General features: G+C 41.8%; 1 protein-coding gene across 9 annotated transcripts in view; it reads left to right on the top strand.

The window, feature by feature from the left end:
- Positions 1–24,626, top strand: part of EBF1 (EBF transcription factor 1) — a 387,329-nt gene that overhangs the window by 228,585 nt on the left and 134,118 nt on the right. For all 9 annotated transcript variants that reach the window (XM_077137554.1, XM_077137549.1, XM_077137553.1 and 6 more), the window contains exon 7: positions 19,867–19,948. In XM_077137554.1, coding sequence (XP_076993669.1) covers positions 19,867–19,948 — 82 coding nt within the window. The remainder of the gene's footprint in view (positions 1–19,866; positions 19,949–24,626) is intronic.

Below are 24,626 nucleotides of genomic sequence, written 5' to 3'. Positions count from 1 at the left end.
ACCTAAGACGATGTCATATAACCAAAGAAAAGATGGTTGATGCATGATGGCAAAAAAGTAGAAATTTCTAAGGGCAGACTAAATTTGCTCTGTCACTAAGGTCTGATTAAGCTCCAGGCATTTATTTAAGGCAGCATTTGACTAAACTAATTCCAGACATTTCTCTCAACTCCTGTGCAGTCGGTGTTAAGTTGCTGGGAAGATTTCTGGCTCAGACCACTGAAGGAGTGTACCTAAACATGGGGTTTATTTTGTCAGAGATGTTCTTGAGAGACTCACTTCTTCACTGATCGATTTTGTTCTTTGTGGCAATTTATTTACTCTTGAGAATGCCTCTGCAGATCCTCACTTGAGTGAAAAGGAGATCTGTTCTCACGGCAGGCTCAGTCACTGATCAACAAGGTGCTATGAATAGAGTATAAATTCGGTAACTATTACTCTTAACATTTTAGAAGATTGGCCTCATTTCTACACATGAATGATGTTGCTTCAAATGTTTTCAGAAATTCCCAGCCATGTTTCATATTCTGTGCTTACCATCTAGTAGAAGGCATTAATAATGTTTCTCCCCACCCTTTATTTCTTCCTCTCTCTCTCTCTCTCTCTCTCTTTTTTTCGCCTGCCTTTGAGTGAGGCTCATGATGACAGCAGTTCATACGCATCACTTTGAACCCTCTGGGGAATTGAGGGGACAAGGGACTAGAAAAGGTCTGAATAGATTCTACTCTTTAGTGAGTACATGAAAAGAGAGGAGATTTACAGTTAAGGTCCTAAATCAGATCTGGCTATTAAAGTTTTTGTTAAGGATTTAGGGAGGCTGAAGCCAAAACTGAGTATCATCTTAGAAGTTAATCCACCCTCCTCTGTTCCCCTTTGTGCTGACATGGTGGAGCAGCTGAGGGCGAGAGGCCCCGAGTGTGCCTCTGAGCAGGGCATTGGAGGCGGGTGTAATGATGGCAATGTCACGATTCCAAGGCAAGAGTTTGGGCCCTAAGTCATACATGCAGGGGAGGCATGGCATGCTCCAAGGGCAAGGGTTAAAGGGGAGCAGGAACAGGCAACTCTGAGCCATTATAAATGTCGCTTGTGTACCTTGAAAAGCATTAGGCAACAACTCTTTTAAAGTTCAAGCTGACCACATGAGCTGAGCAAAGCATAGCAGTTGGGAGTCCGGTGGCTGAGAAGATATCCTTGTACTTCTAGAAGTGAGGAGGGCTCAAGTGCACCAGACAGCATGCGAGAGGATGGTATACAAGCCCATTGCCAGTGGAAGCCATGAGAGGTGGCTTCTCTCCACGGGATAGTGGCTTGTCTCCAAAGTTTGAGTGGAACCACTTTTCACACTCAAGACCCTCATTCCTGTGCCTGAGAGGTAGAGGGAGTGTGTGTGTGTGTGTGTGGGGGGCACCCTTCACAAGTAACTTAATCATAATAATCTAGGTACAAACTGTAGAGAATAAGAACATGGATTTTAGGCTTCGACAGTCTTGAGCTTGAATCCAAACTCTCTCACTTACTAGATCTGTGACATCAGACAAGTTATAAATTCTCTGCATATCAGTTTCCTGACCAATGGACTACTAGTAGTGTCTGCCTTAGTCGTGGCTACTTTAGGGTTGCTGTGAGAATTAAATGAGCTCATGTTAGTAAAATATTCAGTAAATTACCTTGGGCATTCTAATAAGAAGTACAAGAACTAAAATAGAATCATGATGAGACTTGTAGCAGTAGAGTAGAAGTAGAAGTAAACTACAAGTAACAATACCGTAGTAGTTTAGCCATAGACACTTGTCATTTCTCTGTAGATCTCAAAGGAAAATATTTGATTGACATCCATTCTTTCATTGTAGAATGAATATTCATGATGTACAAGATTCCACTAAGCACTGTGGAAGAAACAGAAGTGTATAAAATATGTTCTCTCCACTTAGACATGTATACTCTAGCTGGGAAGTTAAATGTAAATGCAAATAAACAGTTGCTAGGGGCCAGAGAACCCGTGGTTTAAACAAAGACCATAGGAATTGAGACTGCTGTTTTGGCCAGTGTTCAGGGTGACCTTGGAGCTGACCTTGAAGAATGGATTTAATTTCCTTTCAGTTGACCGATAGCATTCCAGGCAAAGGGAAGAGGCTGTGCAGAAGTTTGGAGGTAGGAAATGACAAACTTTCAAGGCGAGGCGTTTCACCGAAGGTTAAGTGAAGGACAGTTTTGGAGGAAAAAGGGAATTAGTCAGTTTTAGCCAGGAATGGCCTCACGTGTGTTCACTGAGGTTGGGCAAAGCCTTCACACCCGTAGTCTCTTCTAAGTGTTCACAGTTAAGTAAGGCAATCAGACGCGTGCATAGATAACCTGAAAATAAATGACCTATATAAATATAATAACCTAAATATACATTGTGATGAATTTCATAAGAAAGGTATTCATAGACTTTGAATGCCTTAGATGTATGGAGGAGAGAGGCATTCACTCCACTGAGAAGATCTGGGAGGTTTATTGGAAGAGGAAGACTGTAAACCCGGCCTTGAAAGGTGGTGAATGTTCAAAGGCATCATGTGCAAAAGGAGCGATTGAGCTGAAATTTGGAGGTGGGAGAATTCTCTTCCTTCCCAGTGGACATGGTCCATGTCATGTTTGAGGACTCACGAGATTATTCTAATTCATGATAGAGACCAATGCACTTCCCTGGGTGCACCTGGGTACAATGGAGGGCAGAAAAGGAAGACGTCTCATTTGCTGTCTGCATTCCAGCTGAATATGTCTCTTGAGGGAAAATGGAGGGAGGCTGAGTCTTCCCTTGATAGCCAACCAGGGAAGCAGCAGGAGGAGCTGCCTTCATCCTCTGCTCCCGAAGCTCCCTGTACTCAGGCACCAAGGCTGCTGCCAGATTTGTCCTTTGTCTCACCATCACTCACCTAGCCCCAGCCCCAAACTCATCAGGAAGGATTTACCTTTGATGAGACAGTGAACAAACTCTTTCATCGTGCGAATGATCTATCCAAGCCAGATACTCTCACCTCTCCTCTAAGCCCCATCTTCCCAACACAGCCCGAATCTTCTTAATTTGAAATGCAGAAGCGCGGTTTTTAACCTGTGCTTTTAGGAAAAGAGGAGCAAGGCATTTGGCCTCTCCTAAGTGTCATTGAATCCTTGATTTTTTTTATACTTTGCTGCCTTAAAAAGAAAAATGGGGGTGAGGGTGGGGTGGGGGTGCAAACGCAAGTGCAGACCTTCTGGAGTTGTTATCTGATGGTGACTTTATTTTGATGTGTTTGTGTGTGTGTATGTGTGTGCACTCCTCCCATCCTCGTGAGCAAACGGGCTTGAAAAGCATTATCTGAGAAGGCAACATGTGTCAGGCGAGTCACTCTTCTGTTTAAAGAGTTGTGATGTCTGGGCTTCTGAATTTCTTAGGCACCTGAACTAATGCCGGTTTACCACTAGCTCGCACCTGGAGTCGTGCCAGTGTCATATTACAATTAACAGGCATTCTGGTGGCTGTCACCACTGACTCTGAACAGAGGATTGCCAGCAAAAGTATGACACTGTTACGGCTGCTAATTCAAAGGCATTGTGTGAGTTATGACAGACCCTGGCATGCCTTGTATGATTATTCAAATGAATAAAGTAACTTAAATGGAGCGGAGGAGAATAAAGTTTTAACACATTTCTGCAGATGAGTCCAGGAAGGGTCAAAGTTGAAAAAAAAAATTGTGTTAAGGGAAGTAATTAAACAGAGGCAGAGAGATTGAATATTAGTGCTTTTACAGAGTAAATGAGGATAAATTCTGTTAATTATGTGACTTTTCCCAGTACTAATGTGATAATAAAGTACTCTAATTCTGGAGAGGCTTGTCACAATCCCAGCTAAAGCAGTGACCCTTCCACGAGGTGAGACCAAGAAGCAACTTATAAAGCTTTCTAGCAAAGAGCCAGAAATCAGAGTTAAATGGATTTTTTCCCACTCTCCGTGTTTAGTATAGAAAAGCACACTACCCAACACCGTCACGAGACTACTGGTGAATGGATTGTCTGATTTGAGGCATGAAAGCACTTATGCTTGCTTTATGCTTAGTTCCTGAGGTAAGAAATGTGAGCAGTTCAACGAATATAAAGACCCCAGTGAAGTATTCTAATGCAATGATTAACAGCACCAAAAGAGAACATTTAGAATGTTGGTAAAATTTCAGTCTTCAAAACTTTAATCTTATAATAAAAATTTACGTCGTAGTGAATGAGTGAGGGAACTTTGTAAAGGGGCAACAGAGAAAAGAGATTTGCAATCTGCAACATTATAAATAAGAGGGGTGCACAGAGGAGGGAGTTTGGAGATATTTGTTTGGGAGAGCCAGGCAGGGCACCAGTGGATGTGATATTTGAACTCAGTTTCCATTGACGATCTGTTGTTCGGGTGGGTAAGGGATGGGAAGGGGGAAGGAGGAGGATGCTGGGGGGCAGGCCTAGTGCGTGGTGTGCAGAGGTGCAGAGGGGGCAAGGCAGAGAAAGGAGATGTGGTCCAGTGTGGCCGCAGCATAGGCCTCGAAACAGGGAGTGGGAGAAAGATGAGAGCAGGGGTGGATTTGGTCCAGATCATAAGGAAAGGGGTAATTACTTCAGGGGGAAAAGGAGGCTTATTTTATTTTTTCAAATAGGTAAGCATGTATGCAGATTTTACTACATAGTGTCTACAGATGAGAGATGTATGTAGCTGCTGGCGCATGTGGATAGCTGCACACACACCCCCCCATGCCCGTCCTCCCCCCGCCCCGCCTTGCTGCACAGAGTGTGAAGAGAGCCCTGTGCTAGTCCTTGCGAGTGCAGGCTGATAATGACACCCTGCATTCAAATCTTGGCTAGACCTGCCATGAGTGATTGTTGATAGGCAAGACACTTCTCTGTGATGCAGCTGTTTCCTTACCTGGAGAATTAAGGGAGGGTGGGACTTGTGGTGAGGATGAAAAGAAAGTCTTCGTGTGTACAATACCTGACACATAGTAACCACTCCATAAACAGCAGCTCTGCTTTTCTCCATTATTTTTTGTCCCCTAGCCTAAAACTTTGGTAAAGTATTTAGTTAGGCTACTTTACCCTAAAAATCAATCAATCAACTAACTGTCATCAGGCGGAAGTTGGTATTTTGAATCATCTTGGCTCAGTTTGTGTGCGTGCAAACTGGATCCCGTAGTCCAAGAAAAAAATGCACGAAACCCCACATTTTCCCAGGCTGCTGCTTTAGAGAACAATTTATCATCATATTCATCTTTGTAAATCAGACTCAAAACACTCCAAGGGCTCAGGAAAACAGTTCTGGAAAGAGACTATTCAGTTGGGAGAGAATACAAACTGGGCTCTGTGCAGACCCGGTGTTCCCTCTCCACAGCTCTTGACTTAAGTTGAAGTGGGAGGGTTTGCCACATCTCAGTCAGAGGTGTCTCCCTCTCATATCATAGCAGTCAGGGGAAGAACCCTAGAGGGAGAAATGACAACTTAGAGAAGAATTAGGGACCTCAATTGGAGCCTTTTATATCTGTCTGGAATTTCTTCTCTGTTCAACTTTGAGGATTCTGTACTTTCCTTTAATAAGGAAAACTAACGAATCATAGCCATTTTATTTATCTCTCCCATGTTGTGTTGGTCACCCTGCCATGCTTAGGAATCTAGCCTTGAGTTGATGGGAAATGGGTTGAAGAACAATGTTTTTGCCTGTTTGGGGGCGGGAAAGGGAAATAGTCCCATCATGGTTTCATTTCAGCAGGCAGGCCCTCAAATATCACTGGGGCAGGATATCTTTTCATCTATCACCCCACGAGGGGATCTGGCCAGAAGTCTGGGGAGAAAGTCCTGTCTCTTGGTTGCTATTAAAAATCAGAAAAAACAGAGAGTTGGAATCTTTCAAGCATTCATTCTTTCGCTTGCACATTCATTCAGCAAATATTTGACAGCCAGTTGTGCCAAACTCTGTGATAGGCTTTGAGTTAAAAAGAAAGATAAATTTATAGGTCCAAATGTAAAAAGAGCTGTGATGGAAATGATTGGAAACAGTGATGGGGTTCACAGGGGGATCATTCAGATAAGGCACAGGGAAGTCCCTCTGGAGAGGTGATGTTTAAGGGACACCTAGAGGGTAAGAAAGGACTAAGGTCAACAAATGTGTAGGGTTCCAGAGCTGGGAAGAGCATGGTATGTTTCTAGAAGTGAAAGGAAGCCCCTGTTGCTGAAATGCCTAGGAATTGGAATCAGAGACTGTCAGTAAGCAGCTGGGTGACTCTATCATTTGACCTCCTTGAGCCTCAGTGGCCTCATCTGTAAAACAGGGATGATTTTACCCACTTCCGGCCACATCCTTCAAGAGTTCTTGTGAAGGTTAATTGAAGAAAAGGTAGAAAAATGATTTCTTAAAGTAAAGTATACTTATAAAAGTATAATCTATTCTTCTTTTTTTAATTATTGATTTAACTGAGAATTCTTGCTGATAAAACTTGGTACAATTTGGAAACCTGTTTCCCAGCCAAGGCAGTTCATCCCAGCAAGCACTGGAAGGCTGCTGGTATCATGTGCTTTCATTTTTAAATTCGGGCCATGGATAAGCAGCAAGCTGTATCCTGACTCAAATCCTGTACTTTTCCTGCTTATTTTCTGAAGATTCTGTGGCCTCAGAAGTCACGTTTTTGGTGTGTGACCTTGGGTTCTTTTATCAACCTCTCGGGCCTCAGTAATTTTACCTGGGAAATGGGGGTATGAATAGGACCTGACTAATGGGGTTACACATCATTCATGTAAGATTCATGTTATTGTCCAGTGCCTGGCACAGGGTGAGTGAAATGGGTGCATTCCATATGAAACAGGAATAATTCCTGTGCTAGTATGGCCCAGGCACATTCACGTTTCCTCCCACTAAATATAAGAAGAGATAAAACTTGCATGTGCTGATTTTGACAGTATTTTTCATAGAGACAGTTCCAGATTGCTGACTTTTGAGGCCACAGACTCTCCAGAAAGCAGGGAGGAAGGTACCAAGTCAGATGTTTCGTTTCCTGCATGGTTAATTGGTTGTAAAATGGTTACTAAAACTTACTGCTGCTGATTGAATTAAGTGCCCTGGGAAATCCAGCTGTGAACAGGTGGGGAAGGGGGAAGTTTTCCCTGTCTCTGTATTCACTGTCTGTGGATAACCTCGTGCTGCTAAATATGCAGCCACCTTCAGTTCTGCTCCTGGGTACAGATAGCTTTTGCCAGCTTCTCCCTTTACCCATCAGCTGCCAACAGTCTGCGAGAAAACTTGACTACGTTTGGGTTTCAGGTGAGAAGGATTCTTAAGGAATAACACAAACCAACAAAAGAAAACATGCTCTTGACTTCAAAAGCAAGGATTACTTTGGATTTTTTAATGAAAGAAGTCCCATTTCTAGGAGTCACGAGGGCCTTTCTTTTATTATTGCTGTCATTTTAATTTACAAATGGACACGAGGAGACCCTGGCACTACTCACAGACGGATGAGTTGCTGTTACTTTGACTATTATGGTTTCTGTGGTTTAGATCAGAAGCTGCCAACCGGGAACCCACCTCCCTACCCGAGCCCACACCAACCTTGTTTTGTCTGATCCTTACATTGTTTGAAAGATTGGCAAATTTCACACTTAAAAATATGTAGTTCCAGCTTTTCTTGCAATGAGAAGCCCTGGCAACACTGCACTGTAATCCCCCAGGGAATCAGTGGGCTGGAGTAGAGGGGAAGCTGTTTCTGGAGACAGGGCATTCATCCTTCAATTCATATGGTCAGCAGGACTGGATATGTTTTCCATGCAGCAGGTTTCACTCACTGATGGTACTTCCTGGGCTCGATTTAAAGGCTTCTATTATTTTGAAAGTAAATAGCAAGTCTGTATGAGGAAAAAACTTTATCAATCTATCTGCCTTTATCTATGTATATATGTATGTGTGTATATATGTAGATAGAGAAATAGAGAGATACATAGATAGAGGCTTGAATGGAGCCACAGGGTGTTGAAGTTGTACAGCCTAGAAGTACCAGGCTTGACAGAAAATTCTCTCTCTCTCTCTCTCCACACACACACACACATACACACACACTTTTGTAGGACCCTCCTTTCTTCTGCTACCCACTTGGTGGAAACATCTTACAGACATCTCCTCTCCACTTGGCCCCACTGCTCTTGGAGAGCTTAATGTGAGCTCCCCCTACCACCTCCCCTCACTTATTGGCGCTCACTTGTCCTGTGATCCATTTCGGCAGGATTCTGCTCTCTATTAGATGTTGTGCCAATGGAGTATATTCTATTATTCATCTCTAATCTATTAAATTTCCCAGCAACCCTAGTCTCACATCTTTCCAGGTTCAACCCTAGTGCAACAGAACCACGTTGTTTTTAAGTGTGTTAAACAAAACCTACAATGAGCTGTTACTTTTACCTGGTTGTTTTGACTCGGCTCACATACCCATCACTAAAACAGTCGTATAGTTGGGGGCACGTGATGCCCTGACTGGCCAAGCCTGGATCACAAGTGTGGCTGTGTTCCAAGCATGGAGTGTGCAGATGCTACTGGAATACAAGGACTCTGAGTGAGGGTGAGGGAGTTATCCAATGGGAAAATGGGGGTACTGTTAACAAGATAAGGAGAATGGATTTCTGGGCAGCCAACTCAGACTCCTTCAGCAATCTTTTGAAAACTCTGGATCCATTCCACAAAGTATGTATATAAAAATTGCCCAGGGCCACGGTGGCTCAGCAGGCAAGGACACTTGCCTGCCATGCCAGAGGACCCGGGTTTGATTCCCGGTGCCTGCCCACGTAAAAAAAAAAAAAGATGCCCAGAGTGTTGAGTTGCTCAAGCCCTCCATGTAGATAATTATGGGCCGCAGATAAGGAATACCCAGGCGAGACCATTTCTAAGTTCTCATTGCGCTCTAGCATTCTTTGCTTTATTAAAATGATCTGCCAAAATGCATGAGATTTTTGTGGTCAGTTAAAAGATCTTTCGTGTTTTGCACCCAATATATCCCATTCAAATTGAAGAGATTTAAAAGTGACGGGTTGGGGGAGGCTGAGTTTTGGAGACAGAGAATGAGCGCAACCAGTAAGCAACAGGGCAGCCACGCAGTATATAAATTGTGTCATTGTTCAACCTACAATATTGTGTTAGTCTCTTTTTCCATCAGCATCCTTATGCTGTCATGAGAAATAGTGTTTAATAAAGTGTCAGGCTGTATTTTGCATTATGATTTTAAAATGATAAATTTCTTCTTATATTATTATGGACTAGAACACACAGACTTATTGGATCATTCATAATGGAAACGGGAGTCATTTGGAACGCATAGGACTGTTGTCAGTGCTCTTGGTGGCACGATGCTCAGTGGTCACCTTTATTTGGAGATTGCTCCTGAGCGTCAATTCCAAATTAAGGAGTTACTTGTTTTTATCAGAACTTGGCTTGTGTGGTGTTTGAAGGTGAACTGATTTTTTTTTTCAATGGAAGCCATTGCTCAAATTTAATTTATTATTCCTAATGGTACATGGGCTGGGCCGATAGGAGATAGCACATGGAGATGCTGGGGTCGGGACTAGGGGTGTGCAGTGAGAAAAGTGAACAGACAAATGCGATGAGAGTTTTAAAAGCGTGGTGATGGTTTAAAAGAGCTCAAAATAATTTTCCTCTTTTGCAAGACTTTTTGCCTTTCTCTCAGAGAACAACTTCTTTAGTTGATGCCTTTCTCCCTTGTGTGTGTGCATGTATAGAAAGTAAACTTGTTTTGTTTTCTTGAAGCAAAAATTTGTCAAATATCAGTTTTCTCTGGCACCCAGAAACCCATTTCTTTCTCAGTGGCTTGAAGCTGGGGCGAAAGGGGATGAGCGAAGGAATTTCATTTTTCTTTTCCACTCAGAGGTATTTTACTATATTTTTAAATGGAATTTTACTGAGGTATAGTCACACACCCTACAATCCATCTGAGGTATACAATCAATGTGACATAAAGTTTCTGTGTTAATGTTCAATGATGGCCGTCTCTTTCACTGTTTCTGGTATGTAACTATAATTTCATATAAACAGTCTTGATTTTTAAATTGATCACATGTCCATTCTCAAACATCAGTATGCATCAGAATTATTGGAGTAGATTACTAAAAATAGATTCCTATCCCACCTCCTCATCTCCACACCTATCAGAGCAAACTCCTGGGGAATTCTAATGCAGGTGTCCTATGAAGTATGCTTTTGTGAGCTTCCACAAGTGCAGGAGATGGGTTATCTGAATGCATTATGCTTGGTACATAGAAGGTGCTTAGTAAATATCAAATGAATGACAGACCAACAGAAAGAATAAATGGATGATCTAAAGAAATATATTGAATGAAGAAACAGTAAACCATAAAGAGTTTCAAGCACTGGGTTTCAACAAAGTCATCAGAATGGCCGTTAGGATTTTAGACTAAGGAGATTCATGCAGGCTATGAGCTACATGGCCTTTTGTCCTTCGAGATTATGCTGAAATGTTTTAAGAACAATGGCAGGTTTAATTTAGAGATATATTTAAATTTTAACTTGAGAAATTTTTAAGTAGGAAATTAAGGACATGAATGGCATGGAATCTGCCCACTTGATACTGTTATGAATTATGCATATATGAAACTAATAAATGGTCTGCATTTTACAGAGTGTGAGATGGATAGCTCTTAACTGTTCTAATTTGAATTAACTGGCAAATTTTAGAGCACAGGGACTCAAGAAAGGCACTCATCATTTTTAGTTTCTAATTTTCTCCATCTTAAAATGGGGATAACATTCCCTAGGTTTTATGGTGAATGATATTCAACTCAACTTTTGTAGTAATACAGCTGTTTGTTTTTTCATTGAAAGTAATGCTTATTTATAGAAAAGTCAGAAAATATCAAAGAAATAGAAATAGGAAATAATCTTTGTGTCGTGATTAAAAGTTAACTGCCATTAATATTTACAGTCGATTTAAATCAAATATTTATTTAGTGCTTTTCTATACAGCTGTGCTAGGTTCCATGGGGAATATAAAGACACTCTTAAGAATCTATGATATCAGGGAGGGGACAAACAATTACACAAGTGAGTGTAGTACAAGACGTGAAGGCCAAGTGTGAGAAGTGCTGTAAGCAAGTGAATGAGGAACTGATGAATTCTTGCTGGGGGTATTTGAAAAGGTTTCAGGAGTTCCTTGCATTTAAGCTGCACCTGGAAGGATAAGTAGGGTTGTGGGGAGCTGAGATGGTGTGAGGGTGGGAAAGGCATTTCAGACCCAGGGAATGCAGCCCAAGGCAAAGACAGGAAGGAGACTTCCTGTTCAGGACACAGGATGTAGATCATTGTGACTGAGGCAAATGATGCTGGAAAGGGAAGAGAGGGGACCAAAGAGAAGGTAGGCTCCTGACATGACTGGAGATTTCAGAAGGTTTTCTGAGCCAGCCCCTGCCAGAACACCCAGAACAGATCCACGTTTTATGGATATTCAACCTTTTTTTGACAATTGCTCAAAAACTCTTGTCATCCTAAGGGTCAAAAAAGTTTTCCAGGAAGTTTGAGCTTAAGTGCTTGCTTTTCTCTTTTTTTGATTTATCTTTGAGCAAAACCTGAACCAATGTGATCTTGGTATATTAAGAGAGAAGAACTGGGACATTTCAGACTCTCTGTGCGTATGTGTTGGTTAGTAAATGAATGAATGAATGAAAACTAATGTTTGTAGCTTATCAAGTATTGTAAAGAACGTTGAGTTGAGAGCCCACATGCTGCAGTGACCATGGACTTGTACTTCTGGGTCTCTCTCTCTCTCTGGCATCTATTATCTCCATAGGAGAAATTAATCTGGAAACGCTTGGAGTCCTTGGCATGAAAAGTGAAATTCTAACATCAGATTCTAAATGAAACTGATTTAAAAATTAAAGCACGTGAATGTTGGAAAGGGGAAATTAAAAGCCTTTCATTTTCAACCTGTGGCTTTCTGTCTGAATGAAAGGCATTCAAAGATAGTGACTGGTGGAACCTGTAACTATAGATAGTGTAACTAATTCCTTAAGCCGATGCTCATTGACTCCTCCCAACAGATCACATTATATTGGTTTTTCTTTGACCATCTTTTTCCACATTTGGTTTGACTCTGTGAACAGCCCCACCCACTGGTCTTTCATTATGGTTAAAATGTATTTGAGGGATTATAAATAAGGCAAGAGTGGCCATGGGCAAAATTGAAATGTATTAAAACTTATAATTGGGAATATTCTAGTGACAATGCCAGAAATTTGTATGGTGGTTTCAGCTCTATTTTTGAATGTATCTGGTAATGATGAAATGAGATAGCCAGATTTAGTCAATGCCAAGCACTCCCACGATGTATTTATATAGGACACACAAAGGAATATAGACTATTGGATGTGGGCTTTGGAGCCAAACTGCCTACATTCAAATCCCAACTCTGCTACTTAATAACTGGGAAATCTTGGACAAATTACGTAGTCTCTCTTTGCCTCAGTATCATTGTCTGGAAAATGGAAATAGAAGTAGTACTACATAGGGTTGTGATGAAGAATGAAGTACTTTGAGGAGAACCTTGCACGAGACATTTTCATATGCTTGCTGTAAGCAAAATAACTACCAAGTTGCAATATTGAGGCTCCTCCTGCTTCATATTTTATGCTTGGCTCTGTGGGCTTGGCTCTTATTACTGAAGCAAGATTGCTATCTGATGTTTCATCTTTCCAGCCCGGGATTTGCACCAGTGACCCAGAAGTCAAAGATGTGAGGGCTTTTCCTCAAAGCCTGTCTCCGGGTCTTATCTCGGCAGGATTTTTGGACCCATTGGATCCTTGACGAACGTGCTCCTAATGTAAACAGTTTAAGGCAGATGTCTCTCCCAAGCCCCACGATGGACAAACACTTGGGTTCATTATTTGCTTCATTCCTGCTGCATATCAGACTTTTAGGACTAACATTAGTAACAGTACATTTCAGCAAGAAGCAAATACTTGGTATTTGGGGAGTCTTTTCCAAAAAAGCATCCCTGAAGATGAACACCTTCTCTACCCTACACAAGCTCACAATTCTTTGGGTGTGTCATTCTTTCTCACTTAATATCTAGTCATTCCATGCAAAAGGAATAAGTTGGGCCAGGTAGGCAGAAGGAACTGGTATACTGGAGTGCCCTGGCTCTCCCTTCCTGTCTCTACATCGTTTCTAAGGAATTGCATTACTCCACTAACTGCTAGATATATGCCCTCTCTTCCGCCCTTTCACCATCCTCACCCTTTTTTAGATTTGACTTCAAGCATGAAGAAACCTAGTTCCAGTGGGTCCTTTTTCTTGAAACTATTTTTAAATCCATTAGTCTCCCTCTGTGCATCCCAGCACTTTTTTTTTTTTATCCTTACCACTAATCAGATGTCTTTGATCCAGGCTACATTCTGAGCTCTGAGGTAACAAATGCTTTTCAAGTTGATCATGCTCACTCCTTTAGGCTGAGAACAGTTTCCAGAAATGCCCAAGATCTAAGGAACCTTGGCTAAGGGAAAAGGTAAACTCCTTGAAGTCAGTGGCCAATAATAATAGTCAGTGGCCACATGCTCTCCCCTTGGGATCCCCAAGATAGAGCCGCAACTTGGTATCATTCCACCTTCCACTGCGGGAGGGTGGAGAGAATTTGCTTCATCTGGCTAGAATCCCATCAAATGTCTTATTCCCCCCCTTTCTGCCTTCCCTACCTCTCAAACAGAAATTTGACTATGTGTGTGGAGTGGTGTAATTCAAAGCAGGTCCTCTCTTAGGAGTGCATTTTAGCATCAGAAAAGGAGGAGAGGTCCTCCTGGCAGTGAGAACTCCCACCCTTACACAGGTTCAGCACCTCAGCCTGTCCTAGGGTATCCTAAGGATTTTGGCAGACTCGTGGGTATCATATTTTCAAACAGATGAAGTGTACTGTACAGCTTCTTCTATGTATTAGGAATCCCAAAGTTTTCTTGAGAATCACTGAGAATCAAGTTTTCTCTTTCTAATGAACTTTTCTGGTTTGCACTGTTTTTAAGAGACATCTCTTTTTATGCTGACAGCCATGGGACTCTTGTTTACCCCTTCATGGACTTTTTTTTTTTTGCATGGGCAGGCACCAGGAATTGAACCTGGGTCTCTGATGGACTTTTCATCTTTGAAGGTTACTAGAAGGTTGGGATGGCATTTTGTAAGCCCTTGGCAGCTCAAGTGCCAAGGTAGGGATGGGTGCTTTCTGGTTAAATATTCTCATTTGGAAGCATACTTGTACTCCTGGAAAGTCTTCCTTATTTACTTCTGGGCAGTGGATTTGACCATGGAGGAAAGTGGCTCTGCTCTTCTTTGCCAAAGCAAAGGGTGATGGCTTGGTCTCTGGAAACAGCTTCTCCAGAGAGGCCCTTTTAATCATGAAGAATTTCCCTCTTTACTCTCCAGTGAGTATGTGTGGGAGCAGCTTGTCTTCACCCAGAAGGGACCCCACTGTTGTTTTCACACAGCTGTTTCTAGCATCAGGCCAGAGTGAGCTTCAGTGTCCTGAATATCTTTTGGAAGGACCATCTGCTACATAACCATCTGCAGGCAAAAGTCAGAGGAACTTTTGGGGTGTCTTAAGATTGCAAATGGGGATTTTATGCCCTGGTTTAGGTGTGTCTTGATGCTTTTCCTTTCCAGTCTGAACATTATGAAAACAGCTGAAATAATCTAAACGTGATTTTTCAGAATTGTGGGGGTGGAGGGCGAAAACTGAACCTGCTCAGCCTAGATCTATTGCACTGCTTTGCATAATGATTAATGATGTACAGGCTGTTGCCTAATGGGCAGTTTTAGTGTGTGTGCCCTTCAGTTCTGACTAGGTGACGTCTACCAGGAATTAAGCTGCTGCCTCCCTCCCTTATGTATTTTGGCCTTTGGGGAAAGTTGTTGTGGTCACTGTTGCCTTTCTGGTGGCTATTTCACCTTTGTTTTCTTTCTTTATGTAGGTCATTTAATGAGACCTATAGTTCTTATCAGTTACATAGATGTTTACTTCTCCTTAACCTTAACATTCAAAGAGAGAAGAATACTTTTCGTACCTGAAAATGTCAGCATCTTTAAGGACTGGGCAGTAGGCAATTGCTAGGGATAAATGATGATGAAACTAATTCTTACTTCCTCTAAGCCAACTACTAAACACTCTCTCTATATTATCTACTAAACACTCTCTATATATTATCTCATTTAATTCTTAATGACTTTCAAAGGTAGGCTCTGTTTCCCCCCCGATTTTACAGGTAAGCAAATTGAGGCACAGGGAGGCTAAGAAGTTTGTCTAAAGTCACACAATGAGTTAAGCAGTAAAGCTAGGATTATGATGGAAGCAGCAACGTGGACCTGCTATTATTCTTATCCACTGAGAAGGCCACTGACCTTAAGGAGCATTCCCAGGTCTGTCTTGTCTCCTCCGCATGCTCTAGTCCAGTATATAAATACTAATGTGTTGGTTGTCAGCTGCTCCCATTTCTACCCGTCGGAGGTCCTGAGTTCTGTCTAGTTGAACAAGTATTTACTGAAAACCCATTGGGGTTTGGGTCTGGTGCCATGTGTTGGGAATAAAAAGATTATATTTTTAATTTCATATCCACGTACTGATGGGGCAGGTCCTGATTGCTAATTTAATTAATTTTCTTTTTGATGGAACTCGAGTTATCTTTTCGTATCCAGTGCTGTGCTAGTCATATGGAAAGTACTCAATGGATTATATATCTATTGGTTGGTGAGATGTGATACAAGTAAATTGCTGGATAAAAATCTTGCACTACAGATGTCTGTGCTGCATTTAGTTTAATGTTCAGTGATGGGCTCATGTCCCATGCCAGCCTGCTTGATACACTCTTCAGTTTGAACCTAAACACGACTTGTATTGGGATGTATTTTTGGTTTTATGACTGTCTCTTTACTGATTGAGGTAGTAGGCTAAAAATTTCAATAGCTCAAGTGTTGAGGTCTTGTTGGGTTGGCTTTTGAGAAGCATTACACTTTATTAGAAAAGCCATATAACTAGAAGTCAGGATGAATGGGTTATCATTCTACATCTTATACTATTATCATTGTGTGAGCATAAGCTAATCTCCTGACCTCTCAATTTTCTTATACACAAGATGAGGTTAGACTAAGTATTGGTTAAAGTCACTTATAAAGTCCTGTAATTCATGGAAAGCCCACGCTGTTACTCATTCTTTTGGGTAATGTAGGATATTAGTTTGCTTTTTGACTGTAGATAAATCCCTTAATTTTATTGAGTCTTCGTTTTCTTGTCTTCAAATCAGTTGACAATTCCTGGCCTGCCTCTTTTGTAGAGCTTCTATGAGGCATCAGTGAGCTATTGGGGATATTTGTGCTTCAAATAATGTAACACATATTATATTACATATGTGTATAAAACAAGATAATACTATTGGTATTCAAAGTTAATGGGAAGGTGTTGGGTTTTTGCCCCTTCTCCCAAAACTAAACCAAACCAAACCATGATGAGTTGAAAATGAGTTCTATCCCTGTTGTGTGTTTCCTGGAGTTTATGGAGCTCCTTATAACACTACAGGGTAAATAGGGGCTGTGCCCTGCTGTATGTAAGTGTCCCGCGGTTGGGGCAGGGCTGCCACACTCCTGACAACACTTTATAAAATGCACCTACCATCCAAAATGTGATGATTCATTAGCATGAAACGAGGCTTTGTTAAAAGCTTGCTCAGAATCTGAGATCTTCTCTATAGGTCGGTGGACCTGCATGGGTCCCCAGATGCCTTATAAACTTAACTTGATAAATCATTACCCAAATTTGTGCACTAAATCTAAATGTCACTCACTGGGGGATATTTTTAACTTCTACATGCAACTCTTCTCTGTTCCTTTAAGGAAGCACGATCTGAAGGGGTCAGACCCTTGGCTTCTGCTTAGTGGAAAACTTTCAAAGAATTCCCGAGACTCCCTTGGGATAGGGCTAGCTTTCCCCAAAAGAATAGGCCCTTCGGAGTGTCTTTGCCACATAAGGCCTTGCGCGAGGCCCCGGCACCGGTTGATGGCCGTCTCTTCCCCATGACAGATGGTCAAGCCTTGGGTTTCAGCAAGCGATCCGCTGTCGAGAGGGCGGGCCGGGGACCCTGCCAGCGTACCAAGTGACAGGGCAGTTTAGGGTAACGGGGATCCGGTGTGTGACCAGCATAGCTATTCTGCTAACGATGGGCTGCTGACAGGCGCCTCGCCCCTGCTCATCTTTAAGGCAGAAGATTCCTGCTCCCTTGATTCTGTTTCTCTCTGGCAGAGTTAGCGTCCTGTTTGCTTGTCTTTCAAAATCCATTTTGGCACCAGATGGACCCCCGCATGGTAGCTAGCAGTTGTCTGACTTGAAGATGCCAGAGAGTGTGCTGACAGCTCCTTCTAACACAACCTGAAGCTGGCTGTTGGGTCTTAGCTCACATGGCTTAAACACACACAGGTGGCAAATATTCCAAGCTTAGGGAGCCAGGGATAGCAGCATCCTGGAGGGAGAGTGTTGGTGACTTTTCTCTCCACAATAGTCATGCTACTGTTGTGCTTATACAAAAAAATTTTTTTTTTCTCTTATTAGGGCTATTACTCGTATTTACAAATTAGTGTTATTGCTGTTGATGGTTGGAACAAATAGTATTACTGTCATTGCTACACCGTGTCTATTATTACTAAAACTACCGTAGCATAATGGTTAAGAGCACAGTCAATTGATTCTCGCAGCTGCCCTGTAAAGGAGGAGCTGTTATTAACCCAATTTATAGATAAGGAAATTGTGGTGCAGAAAAGTTCAGCTACGTGTCCTAAGCCACACAGCTAGTACCCGGGCAGAGTCAGGATCTGAACTCCATTGTTCTAAAGTATTTCTAAGCGGCTTTCCCGATGTACCATGCTGACTCACTGTCAGTTAAGTGGGGCTTGGGTTTCCAACTGGTTTCACGTGAAAGAAGTAGCCGGTTTTCTCATTTCGATTGTCTTTGGAGCCCCAGCAAGATGGGGAACTCACTACTACCAGCTACGACAGTAAATGGTTTCTGAAAAAAGCCCTGTGTGATCACCAGGGCCAACCAGCATTTGCCTTTTGAGAACTCAAGAGGAAAGGGCCAATGTGGAGGCACTTAGGATTTCCACCACTCCCTCAGACTCTTGTCTTGCCCAAATGTACCTTGTTTAAAGAGGACACGCTAATCAGACTGGGACTGGCCGGTTGGCCTGTGACTGGCAGTGCTGCTCTTTGTTGGGGGAGGTGTGCCCAGAACCAGATTTCATTTCACACGTTCAGGCTTCGGCAGTGTCTGGTGAGTCATTTATCTTGAACAAAAGGATGATAGACTTTGACCTCCGTGGAAAGAGCCTGGAAGTAGGGGCAAGTGATGTTTCAGAGGCCTGCTTTATATTGGTGAGCAGTCAAATGTTGCCTGATGCTGCAAGAAGCACTTCGGGAAGGTAGTTCCACTTTCAGATGTTATTCCTTGGGTTGAAAAAGTCAGCATCTCTCTAGAAAGAATTATTCCTGCACTGTTCTCCCCTTTTGGCAGAGTCTAAGAGACCAGGGAGGAGAGAGATTCTTCTGGGATTTCTCTTAATTTATATTCAGAAATTGATTCTCTTCAACATGTCATTGGCCCTGGTGTTATATGGTTAGTAGATATTATACTAACCCAATTAGCCCAAATAGGACTGAGGTATCATGAGGTGATGGCTCTTCATGATTTATGTGTGTTGAGGAGAGACTTTTACTTCAGTGTAAACTTAAAATGAGGAAAAGGTAAAGAAAAGAAAATTCCTACAAAAATTTCAATTGACTGACATTGTAATGCATTCTGATATTTTTGGAAAGTATTTGGGCCTGAAATCCCCAGGCACATTTAGGCCTAAAGAAGAAGGGAATGCAGAACGTGGGGTGGTTCCTAAAGTGCCCCTTTCCTCAAACATACCCTAGCTGGCACCTTTGACATCTGCTACCTTCCCGTTATGGACTTGAAGAACCGAGGTGGTTATGCAAGAAATAACACAGCAAGTTGTAGGGTGACCATTTAACTCATCAACCAAACCAGGACACTTCAGAGAGTTAGAGTGGGCATTGTTAACACTTATACCAGTATGGCAGGTATAGGATGATGTTGTCCCTGGAAAACTGGGGTGTCTGGTCACCCGATCAAGTAGAACTCATGAATCTCATATAGAACCATTTCAGGAACCAAGGATGCAAGGAGCAGGGCAGGCTGCTCCTTATTCAATCACAAATAGCATGTCTAAGAAAAACATACAGCAGATATTGGTGAAGTCAAATGAGTTTAGTTAGTATGTGAATTTTACCTGCTACTCTTGGGTATGACTAATTAAAACATTTTATTTGGAGATGATAAGATCAAAAGTGTTTAGCATATCCATATATTCATGTAGTGCATATTTTACCAGTTCATCACCTGTGAATTTATGGGGCTCAAATTCCATGTTGTTGTCAGGGCCTATGAGTAATTCTCAAGCAATTATATCCAGTTGATACCTGCCTTAAATTATGGTGAAGACATTCCCTCTGTATGATTGAAAATATTTCCCGGGGGACTCAATTCTGCAATCCTTTTGTGAGATCTGTTGGTATTACTCGGAGTTTTCCCTTCATAAAGAAAGTCCAGCTTAGATCTAAAACAAAGCCTAAAGCCTCAGATGAAGTACTGGTTCTAACACTGTTTTGAATATTTCAGAAAATTCACAGACAATAACAGACAGTATAATCCAGAAATGTCTTACTATGTCCTGCCCCTCGCCCCACACCGATACTGAAATACTAACCATGAGAATTTGTTTCTTTGCAGGTTCTTCTTGAAATTTTTCCTCAAATGTAACCAAAATTGCCTAAAGAATGCAGGAAACCCTCGTGACATGCGGAGATTCCAGGTGGGCCTCTCTTTCTTCCTTAAGTCTCAAAAATGACATAGATATCAGGACTGGGTAAGAAAGACTTAGGCTGGAGACAACATAGGGTATAGTTGTTTCCTCAGAGGCGAAGAGCAGGTGAGGTTCTTGATTCCCCAGGTATCTGCATCTGCAAGCTGTTGTTTTTGTTATGGAGGAGTTGGGACTGAACCACCTGTGCTCAGTGGTTGAGGCAGTGATGTCCTTGGAGTCCAGTTAAGCTTCCTAAAAGGAGCTCATAAATGGACCACGTGCCTAAAGCACCAAAGGTGACGTGAAGTTAAAAGAGACCACTAAAATGGTAGATTCTTTTCCTAAAGTTTGTATAAATAAGTAGAACATTGGTGAATAAGGGCTTTGTTCTGTTTTAGATGATGCCCTCTTCTTCCTTCTTTTCTCCTCACTCTCTTTTCCCAATCTTGGAAATAACAGTAATTATTCATTAAAAACAAACCCCTTCAGAACAGGGCATGTCTAGGGCCATATGGTAACACTCAGTTCTGTTTCAGAAATATCCTTGCGAAGCACATGTAAGTGTTCTCAAGATCAGTCAGATCTGCCACCGTCTCAAGCACGCTTGTATTTTAACCTCACAAAATTATACATTTACTAAAGGTTGAAAATGTGAAAAAAAATGTGTTACCATCCTAGACACAGCACAGTACTTGAGTTTTAGAAAAGGTTACTGAGTTCTAGACGCGATGCTTTTCCAATGCAAAAATGCCAAGAATCCTCTAGGGATCTTGTTAAAATGCAGGTGCTAATTGAGATCTGGGGGGGGCCAGAAATTCTAAAGTTCTAACAAGCTCTCTGGAGGTGTTGCTGGTCCACAGACCACACTCTATAGTGAGGTTCTAGACCCTTGTGTTGCTCTCCATTTAATTTCGTGGGTAATTCATTTGCAGGGTCAATGTTAGTTTCCCAATCAGAGTAATGATTCTTATATGTATATCCAAACTTTCTGTCAGCAAGGGGATAAAATGTGCTCTGAGATAAATTTTGTCAGCTTAACTTTAAGAGTAGATTGAAATACATGCTCTCTGAGAATTTTCTGAGGAATTTTAGCTGTACATTCTTTGATGGGCAAAAAGGAAACAATGGTTGAGCGTTGTTGTTTGAATACCAAGATCTCCTAGACTCCAAGGTGATGGTTACTTTTTTGAGAAATGAGACTTATTAGTCTCATTAAAGAACAAATTCAGTGGAAAGAAGATATGCTCTCCTGAGACTCTAAGATGCTTCTGAAAATTATCTTGGCCTTTCCACCTCTTGTCCTGACACAGATGAACAGGGAGAATCCATAGATTCCTAGTTTCCTCGGAAATGTTTCCCCTGGCCAGCTTCTGACCCCAACTTGGTAAACTTGTACCTTCTAGTTCATTGTTTCGTGTGTGTGTTGAATTAGATGACAACAGCTTTGCATTAAGCTGGTGAAACCACACTTGTGATGCTACTAAACATGTGTTGCTAAGTATCACGCAACATAAGGTTGGTGTTTTAGTTTGTAAGCTGCTAGAATGAAATATACCAGAAATGGAAAGGCTTTTAAAAAGGGAATTTATTAAGTCACAAGTTCCAGTTCTAAGGCCATGAAAATGCCCAAATTAAGGCACCAACAAGAGGTTACATTCACTCAAGAAAAGCTGATGGGTCCAGAACACCTATATCAGCTGGGGAGGCACATGGTTGGCATGTGTTGGGGTCTTTGGCTTCTGGATACCTCTCTCAGCTGGGAAGGCACATGATGATGTCTGCTAGCTTTCTCTCCCAGTTTTCTTGTTTCATGAAACTCTCCCAGGTGCATTTTCCTTCTTCATCTCCAAGGGTCTCTGGCTGTGTGGGCTGTGTTGACTCAGTGGGCTCTTTCCAAAATGGTTCCCTCTTAAAGGGCTCCAGTAAGCAACCCCACCTTGAATGGGTGGAGATACAGCTCCATGGAAACAATAAAAGGAGCCCACCCAGCAATACTGAGTGAAGATTAAAAGACATGGCCTTTCTGGGGTACATGACAGTTTCAAACCAGCACAGTTGGGTTTCTGTATAAACTGTTTTGTAACTTGCATTATACTTAAGATGGGTCATACATCTACTTTGACTAAGCTTGTGTTAGATGCAAGGTGTATCCAGGTGTGGGACAATTCATGTCTCATGACCATGCCTGTTTAATCTGCCTAACACCTTATGAGTGCCAGGACCAACTTTGGAGTACCTCTCTGGGATGGGATTTAATAACATTGGAAACATAAAAGAGCATTTGTTTAAGACTTTCAGGGCCTTGCTTTCCTTCATAGAACTCTCTAGTGACATGTCTGAAGGCCTTGAAGTACAGAACTATAGCTATTCTTATACAAGATGGAAAACTAACTCTATGTATTATTTTTTTAAATGATGAGGAAGTTTTATTTCGGCAACCAAAATAGTTGTTCTTCATTTAGTAAAAAGAACATGAAATGAGGTGACATGAGTCAAATTTTGCAAGTCTGGTAATCCTTTGGAGTCTCAGTTTTCTCAACTGTACAATGGATGAAAAACGATTCTGCTTATGTCACAAGATATGAAACCATACTATGCATGCATAAGCAATTTGTAAATGATAAAATATAAATGTAAGCCTTTGGTGAAATTCCTTGAGATAAACTAAAAGATGAATCTGCATAACTAATTCAATTCGGAATCTCCTAGCTTTAGCAGTATTGACATTTTAGACTGGATATCTCCTTATTGGGGGCAAGGGGACCATATATTGTGCTTTATCAGATGTTCAGTAGCATCCTTGGCCTCTACCCACTAGATGCTAGTCATACCCTCCCACCCTCCCATCACCAGACATGACAACCAAAAATGTCTCTGGACATTGTCAAATGCCTTCCCTGTGGGACAAAATCACCCCTGGTTGAGAACCACTGCTTCAGTCCTTTACCTGATGATCTCTGACAATCTGCCCAGTGACAGCACTGTGGTTTTAAAGAGGGCACCCTTTGATTAGTCATGAGATCTGACTGACATAGGATCCATACTGCCCTTCAAACACATATGAGTTATCTGGACCCTGACCTTTTTTCCTGTGATTCTTGAATTGATTATAAAATAGATAGACTTCTCTCATGGAGCAGCTACCATGACCAGTCTGCTTTTGGGATGAAGGAGAACTGCATTGCTCTCTGTCAACAATGAGACATTACATGTTGAGTCTCTGGTTTCACCTACTTTGTTCCCTTCACCCTTTCATTACCTCCTCAGAGTAGATGGAACCTATGGCAGAATGAATCCTGACTGATTTTATTTTTTATCTCTGTAAATTTACATATTTCATTCTTTATCCTTTCTACACAATCAACACTTGGTCTTAGGTGTGTTAGGCACATGGATATTTATACAATCAGAGGATGGATGAAGTGCCTCAAGATAAAGTGAAACTTTAAATATCGCTTACTCTTCCTTTCAATTTTTTCTCCAGTCTAGTTTCACCTGTAACTCTTTTTTTCCACATTTCTCTGTACCATTTCATATTGTTGACCACTCCATCCTCCTTGAAATTCATCTTTTCCTTTGGATTCCATGACAACAAGATCATTTGGATTTTCTCACTCATCCTTAGCCCTCCTGCAGAGGATGATCTTACCCTGCCCTCCTATAAATGTCAACGTTCCCCCAAGTTTCCTTGCGAGAACTGGCTCTTTTCTCACTCTATAGGCTCACCTGAATGTCTTCTCTGCCCAAGCACTTTACCCACTACTTGTGTATTGAAGACCCTCAAATTGGGGTCCCTGAGATGTTATGCCCAGGCTCAGACCTTGCCATCCAGTTACCTGCTAGTTATTTCCAGGAATGTCTACTCAACAAACCCTGAACTGAACTATTGTCACCCTCATTTTTGTGTCTCCATCCTTTGCTGGCTTCTCTTCCTGTGTTTCCTGTCTCAATTCATTCCTAACTGAATTCAATCTGGGGAGATTATTATTTACTTTTGTGCATACAATCAACGTGTTCCTTATATGTACATATAAATATTTGTCCATGTGTGTATGTTTGTATCTATCCATGGACTTGGCAATGATGATAATGATGAAGCTAACGTTTATTGGGTTCTTATGTGAAAGGCATTGTGCTAAATATATTATATGAGTGGTCATATTTATTCTCACAACACCCCTCGTAGGAATGTGAAATATGGGTTATTCCGATTTTACAATTGAGGAAACTGAGGCGTAGAGAATTTAAGCAGTTTGCCCAAGGTCACACATCTACCAAGTGGTCGAACAGTGATTCAACCCAAGAGGTCTGACTCAGATGCTGCTTCCAAATAGTAAGAAACTTGCTCAAAGTCTGTGGGCAGAGTTCTGTTTTCAACTGAGAGCCACAAATATGAGTTGGAATCACAGGAAAGCCTGAGAGGGGCTTTCAGAAGAGGTGTTTCCTCTAAAATAGCCTGAAGGTGTCATCTGCATAAAGAGCTTGGGGACACCACCCGCATTCATTAGGCAGAGGGTGGCTTCCTGCTGAAGGGAAGAACTCGAGCATTGTTCCAGAGAAGAGCTATGGTCTTGGTCAGTTGTTACTGGTGAACTTTAGAAAAGTTCTTATTCAACAGGCTGCCTGTGCCTCATATAACTTATGGAGGTTTTGACTCGTTCTCTAGGGTAAGAAAGACCCATAAAGC

Source organism: Tamandua tetradactyla, chromosome 20 (genome assembly GCF_023851605.1).
Source record: "Tamandua tetradactyla isolate mTamTet1 chromosome 20, mTamTet1.pri, whole genome shotgun sequence".
In the NCBI taxonomy this organism is placed as follows: domain Eukaryota; kingdom Metazoa; phylum Chordata; class Mammalia; order Pilosa; family Myrmecophagidae; genus Tamandua; species Tamandua tetradactyla.
Note: the sequence above shows the minus strand (reverse complement) of the source record. Positions and strands in the feature narration are given on the sequence as shown.